We start from the raw sequence: 6,893 nt of genomic DNA, 5'->3' as shown, positions 1-6,893 counted from the left end.
GGTGACTGTTATGACCCTGGACTGGAGCTTTAAGAATTTGGTCCAGATCTCAATGCTGTAGGTTTTATTTGTGCTTCTGTCTCTATATAAACACAGAGACACGTTAGTCACAGTCTGTGAGAGTCGCGTGCAGTCTGGCAGCCGTCTGGTGGGAACACGCAGCGCAGTGGCAGGGCCAGAAAGTGGGGGGGCCAATGGCCCCCTGGCCCCAGTGGTTCCGGCGCCTATGCACTCAGATCTATTTTCAGTTGAAGCATCATTCTTTTTTACTACAACCACTGTTTGATTCCCTCGCCACGGTAAAAGCTTAGATGGCCTCAAATTTTCTAAACTTCAATGAAGATAAAACTGAAGTTATTATTTTTGGTCCCAGTGGAAATGCTTTTTCTCCTCTAGATCTAGGTAGCTTAGAGTGACTTATAAAATCTCATGTTAAAGATCTCGGGGTGGTCCTTCATTCAAATTTGAACTTTAGGAAACAGATAAGCTCTGTAGTAAAAAGATCCTGTTTTAAACAGAAACTTTTATCTAAAGTGAAACCCTTCTTATCTTTTAATGATTTTGAATGAGTGATTCATGCTTTCATTAGCTCTCAGTTGGATTACTGTATCTCTCCTTATATTTGTGTTAGCCAGGCCAGCCTCTCACAACTGCAGTTGGTTCAGAACGCTGCAGTTCGTCTTTTAACTCTTGGTGTTTTTAAGTCTCTTTTTAAAACACATTTATACTCATTGGCTTTTAATACAGCGTGAGAACTGAGGAATGGGTTCTAACGCTATGGTTTTTATTTCATCCAATTCATGTTTTTTTGTTTTTTAATTGTTGTTGTAATTTGTTTTTTAGGCAGCACTTTAGCCAACTGCAGTTGTTTTTAAATGTCCTATATAAATAAATTTGATTTGATTTGAAATACCAACATTTACATGATACACATAGAGATTTTTGGAGATTGGAGCGGTTTTCAGACATCAGCATTCCACGTTGGTCTTAGCTGTGTTAAGGCTGGCCTTTAGCTAATCAGTCCTGTTGAACTTAAACTCTATTATTCTAAATGGAGGCTGTTCAAATAGATATCTACAATAGGAAAAATATTGTTTGTGACCCGAGCTGACAAAATGAGTCATAATGAGGAGTTTTTCAATGTTGAGTTATTGTTATTTCCAAAATCTCCATGTAAAAAGCTTCAAAATGAAACAGAGATTGCTGAAATATTGTGATTTACCACCTAGCCTGACAATTTAGTTTTGTTTATGAGATTGCTGGTTTGCAAATTATGTTTTTATTGGTCTAGAATGATGGCATTGGTAATGGCAGTCCTACACTTAAAAAAGAGAATCCCCAAGCTTTACAATGATGCCAAACATGCAAATGGATTTCTAGGGATGTGACAGCCACCAAAGTAAAATGGTCAATTTCAAAGGAAATTATAAAAGTTATAAGACAATGGCATATTTCTGAAAAAAAATCATCCACTTAGAAATCTTCAATTTAAAGGTAGATTATGAAAATATATGCAATTTTAGTGTCTGGGTTTGCTAGATGGTGTCTTCATGTATTCAGTCTCAATTACGGCAAAAATCAATATTTTTACGTTTTTTGCAATGCCACCTTTTGACTTATTTTGCTAGAATTGGTCACATTTATAACCTCTCCCCAGAACCTGACTTCAAAATGCTCAAAACATCCCTATAATGTTATAATTTGTATGATTTTAACAGAAGTGTAATAAGAAAAATTGTTATAACTGAGTGTTCCTGTATTGTATTTTTATTAACATAGACAGTACCATTTATAAAAAAAGACTAGATAGGTCTTTATCCATGCCTCCACAGGGTGGCCAGTGTTGTTCACCATGTGGAAACATTTTACATTTTTAGTGATCACTGTTTCTCCTACAAACTTAGCAGAAAGAAAATGGTGGGGCCTGTTCAATTGGTTGCAGTCTACAACAACACTAAATGGCACAATAATAAAAAAAAAAGTTACTCCTAAATTCAGTTGTGTCTACCCACTGTTCATTTAAATTCAGAGGTTTTTGTATTATGTGTGTCTTCTCCATGAAATATTTCATGTGAACAGTTTTTGAGGTTCTTATGTTTATACTACAGGGGTTCTTTGAGGATGAAGATGGAAAGGAATACATCTACAAGGAGCCAAAGTTTACTCCACTGTCTGAAATTTCCCAAAGGCTTCTCAAGCTCTACTCTGACAAATTTGGCCAAGAGAACGTCAAGATCATTCAGGATTCTGGCAAGGTAGAGTTATATCTTTGTGTTCATGACTGTAATGATAAATAGGAGACTAGTAGTGTGAAACATTATTTCAGTTACCAAGTCTTTTGTGTTTGCACCTACAGGTAAACCCCAAGGACCTGGACTTAAAATATGCTTACATCCAGGTGACTCACGTCAACCCCTACCTAGATGACAAGGAGCTGGAGGACAGGAAGACAGACTTTGAGAAGAGCCATAACATCCGGCGCTTTGTGTTCGAGACACCATTCACAGTTTCGGGCAAAAAGCAGGGAGGAGTGGAGGAGCAGTGTAAACGACGAACTGTTCTTACCAGTATGTCCTACACTGATAACAATATTTTCTATCAGGAACCTCCAACAGTCTAAGCTCATAGCAGCATAACTAAGGGCTAGCTCAGGAAACCCAAGCCAACCCTAACTATAAGATTTATTTAAAGGAAAATCTTAAGCCTAGTCTTAAAAGTAGACAGGGTGTTAACCTCACAAACAGAAACTGGAGAGAGGAGCCTGATAACTGAAAGCTCTGCATCCCATTCTACTTTTAGAAACTCTAGGAACCACAAGTAAACCTGCAGTTTGAGAGCAAAGTGCTCTGTTAGGAAAATATGGAGCAATAAGATCTTTAATATAACATGGAGCTTGGTTATTGAGAGCTTTGTATGTTATACGAGTTTAAATACTAGTTTATAAGAGTTTAAATTCTGTTCTGAATTTACAGCAGTGTATGACCAAGCTGGTGCCTTGCATGAGAAGGAGGTGCCAGGTTTTTGTGGCTGTGTAAGGTTCTTCCACATGCTACTGAGGTCCCTCTTTGTTAAATTAATAAATTGTTACATTTATTTACTAATATACAGAAACATACAAAAATAGTATGATTGCATTTATTATGTTTTACAAATGTATGTCTACACATCATAGCTTGTTGTTCCTATTTGGTGGGAGCCTTAAAACATGCAGATGTGGGTCATTCTTGATTGTGTTGGTGCTGTTGATGGTCCAGTAGCTTTGTAGTTGATCTGTATGTAGTGTCATCTCCAAAGACCCAATGTTTGCATATTTCTTTTAGGAGACTCCAAAAGTCTGTCTGCATTTGTAGAGCTCTCACAATTCATTACTCTGTTGAGGATGAGGTCAGCTGAATCCCAGGCCTAGCACTGCTTATCACATTAACAATAATTAACAAGATTTTCTTCCTTGTTGTTTGTTGTTGATTACAGACCTCTGAGTGTCACGTTTATGCCAACCTCTGTAAATTTAGCCTGATATGACCAGATGATGTTTATTACTCCTCTATCCACTTCGTCCCAAAGTTCACTTGTTATCTTATGTTGTTAATAATCATTTTGACTTATTATGACCTGTCTTCCTTGTGGCTGGTTACATGTTGTGGACATTGCTTTATATTCTGCAAATGAACGTTACCATGGAGACCCAACTAGGCCTCATGATAGTGCAGGGATGTTTTTGCTGTCTAACATTATGCTTCTTGTTCTTTTCTCAAACCTTCCCACCCAGCCACCCACTGTTTCCCTTACGTTAAGAAGCGTATAGCCGTCATGTACCAACACCAGACTGACCTGAGCCCCATAGAGGTGGCCATCGATGAGATGAGTGCTAAGGTGACTGAGCTGCGACTGCTTTGCTCGGCCTCTGAGGTCGACATGATCCGTCTGCAGCTCAAACTGCAGGGCAGCATCAGTGTGCAGGTACAGTAAAAAAACAACAAACAACAACCGGGTCACGTTGCCTAATAAAAACGGCTGTAAATCTTTTGACCTCGGGTGTTTTCCAGGTAAATGCAGGGCCTCTTGCGTATGCCAGAGCCTTCCTAGATGACAGCAGTGCCAAGAAATATCCGGACAACAAGGTCAAGCAGCTCAAAGAGGTCTTCAGGTACTGATTACTGACAAAAGCACCTTCACATAAAAAATACATAGAATTATAACACTCAGAACAACACTCACTTTTTACAGTTTTGTTGCACTCTGATACTACAATTGTTTTGTTTTGTTTTTTTCTTCAGTAATCTACACTCAGTCCCCCATATTGACAAAGTAAAAGCAGAATTTTATACATTTATTTTGGTAGAAAAAAACTGAAATATCACATTTCCAACAGTATTTAGACCTTTTACATAGTACTGGGTTGAAGCACCCTTGGCAGCTGTTTGGGTTTGATGCAACAAGCTCTGTAGACCTAGATACCATGTTACACTGTGGTGATGGTGTTGGACAGGTGGTGAGTGGAGCCTGGTTTCCTCCAGACACAACATTTAAAACTCAGTCCAGACAGTTCAGTCTTGGCTTCATTGGACCAGAAAATCTTGTTCCTCACAGTCTGAGTCCGTCAAGCATCTTTCAAGTGTTTTGCTCTGAGGACAGGCTTCTGTTGAGCCATGATGCCCAGATCAGTGGAGGTCTGCAGTTCTGGTTGTCCATCTGGAACTTAGTCCCATCTCCACACAAGATCTCTAAAGCTCAGTCAGAGTGTCCATCAGGTTCTTGTTCTCCTCTCTCACTAAGGCCCTTCGACTACTTCGACTGATCTTTTCTCTGAATTTACTTGTATTTGAAGAATCATCCTTTCACCCTCTTGAACTGAACATTCAGGATGCTTACATGCATATCTATGTATAGATGTCTTGCTCGTGCTGCTCGTTGCTTAGCAGGTTTTACAAAAAGTGTTAAAATGTGTGTCTTCCTCTTCAGGCAGTTTGTGGACGCCTGCGGACAGGCACTTGGGGTGAATGAACGACTGATTAAAGAAGACCAGCAAGAGTATCATGATGAGATGAAGGCCAACTACAGGGACATGATAAGGGAGCTGTCAAACATTATGCATGAACAGGTGAGACTGCCAAAAAAAGGTAATATGAGCTATCGTTCAGTCCTGAGACAAAACGCTCTGAAACTTGCACAAAAGCACAGTTTATAGTTTGGTATTTTGTGGAACATACCTTAATTTACAAGAAAGTATTTTATTTTTGGAAGAGTGTTTGAAAGTTTAATGTTTTAACAGATTTCTGGTACCATTTGAAATCATGGTTATTGTATGTTAATGCCCTCCAATTAAAGCTGTTCACTCTATATCACTTCCTGTGTTAAAAAAACAGAACATTTTTTGACTTTGACTATTGCTTAAGAACAAACAATTAAACCAGGCATTTCAATGAGTTTAGGATGTAGAGTGTATAATGTTAAATATTTTGTGATGGTTTGTGGTAGATGTTTTAGGATTCATTTATATAGTAAAATCACTAAAACTGTGCAACATTCAGTTTCATGTGTTTGAAATTGTTTGCGAAGTTCAAAATGAATTCACATTTAAAGGTGAATTTTGCTTTTTTTACTTTTGTTACTAACCCTGTCTCTTATGTTTTGCTCTTTTTGTGCTGGCCTGAGCAGATTGGAGGGTAATGCTTTTATTTCATGAATTGTTAAGTAGAAAAGGTTAGGGATTGTCTGAAGAATCTTCTTTTTAAACTTTTACACAGAAGCAAAATTGTCATGAGTGTTAAATTTACTAATATCTGGGTAAAATAAGAAAAACAAGCAGGTAGAAAAAAGGTAAACTAATATGTAAGTAAAGTACATATGGAAAGTAGCTAAGTAACTAAAGTGAAGTTATCAAGGAAAGATAATAAAGGAAAAGGAAAAAGGATTTATTTTAATGCAATGTTTTTAATTAATTTTAAAATTTAGGGTGGGTGATCAAGTGAAATAATTAGAATATATTATTTAAATAATTTCTTTATAAATAATTCCTTGAAATTACTTTTGTTGTGAATTATTCAAAATTAAAATACTTTATTGAATTAGAATAAAGTTACCTGAGATTATTTGAAATAAATTTTACTATAAATGTGTCATAAAATAATTTTTTGTTAGTTGTTAATATAAAAATAAAAAAATAATAATTTTTTAAATAAAAATTGCCCTGAATTTGCTTTTGTTAAGAATTGATGGTGCACATATTAATGAAGTTAAATTGGAATAAACTAAACTGGAATAAGTTAATTTTTAATACATTTTATTAGATTGTTTAACATTTTTTTTATTGTTAAGTGTTGAAATTAGTTGTTTTGACTTGTAATATGTAAATCAGTAGAATTAAATTAAAGTGAACTGAATTGAATTAAAGTCAAAATCAATTAAACTTTGACATTTTGCAGTACTTTCAATGTAAAAATTATTCAGAGTAGAAAAAGGTTTCCAGTTTAATTTTGAAAAATTCATCAGCCACACATAAAGGTTTAACTCAAGAATAAATCATAAGATAAATAACAAATTTGGATCCAAATTAACTGAGGTCAACTAAACTCTAACTAAACAAAAAACTGACCTCCCAAACAAAGAACAAAGGCTGCTTAAATAGGGGTGGAGTAACCCACATCTACCACCTGAGGGAGGTCTGACCAAACAAAAGAACAAATAAATACAAAATTAACTAAACCATTCTATAAACAAATAAAGCTAAACTAACTTTAACTTAGCACAACAACAAGTGAATATTTTAAGTGACAAATTAAATAATAATCATCTTGGCGTCTCCCCTTCCGTCTTTCAGTAGTTTGCAGATGGTTTGCCCCAGGTTCCTCCACCAGCTGATTCACTATGTGGTGGTAGGAGCATCCACCACA

At 36.3% G+C, this 6,893-nt stretch overlaps 1 protein-coding gene across 14 annotated transcripts in view; it reads left to right on the top strand.

The window, feature by feature from the left end:
* dock9b (dedicator of cytokinesis 9b) overlaps positions 1 to 6,893 on the top strand; it is a 124,656-nt gene that overhangs the window by 114,437 nt on the left and 3,326 nt on the right. For 13 of the 14 annotated variants that reach the window (XM_017426825.3, XM_017426834.3, XM_017426832.3 and 10 more), the window contains 5 exons: positions 2,109 to 2,255; positions 2,357 to 2,567; positions 3,770 to 3,960; positions 4,047 to 4,147; positions 4,963 to 5,101. In XM_017426825.3, the coding sequence (XP_017282314.1) occupies positions 2,109 to 2,255; positions 2,357 to 2,567; positions 3,770 to 3,960; positions 4,047 to 4,147; positions 4,963 to 5,101 (789 nt within the window). Of the gene's footprint in view, positions 1 to 2,108; positions 2,256 to 2,356; positions 2,568 to 3,769; positions 3,961 to 4,046; positions 4,148 to 4,962; positions 5,102 to 5,658; positions 5,667 to 6,893 lie in introns of all 14 variants that reach the window. The other variant, XM_017426827.3, reaches the window with a different exon arrangement.

Source organism: Kryptolebias marmoratus, linkage group LG23, assembly GCF_001649575.2.
Source record: "Kryptolebias marmoratus isolate JLee-2015 linkage group LG23, ASM164957v2, whole genome shotgun sequence".
NCBI lineage: Eukaryota > Metazoa > Chordata > Actinopteri > Cyprinodontiformes > Rivulidae > Kryptolebias > Kryptolebias marmoratus.
Note: the sequence above shows the minus strand (reverse complement) of the source record. Positions and strands in the feature narration are given on the sequence as shown.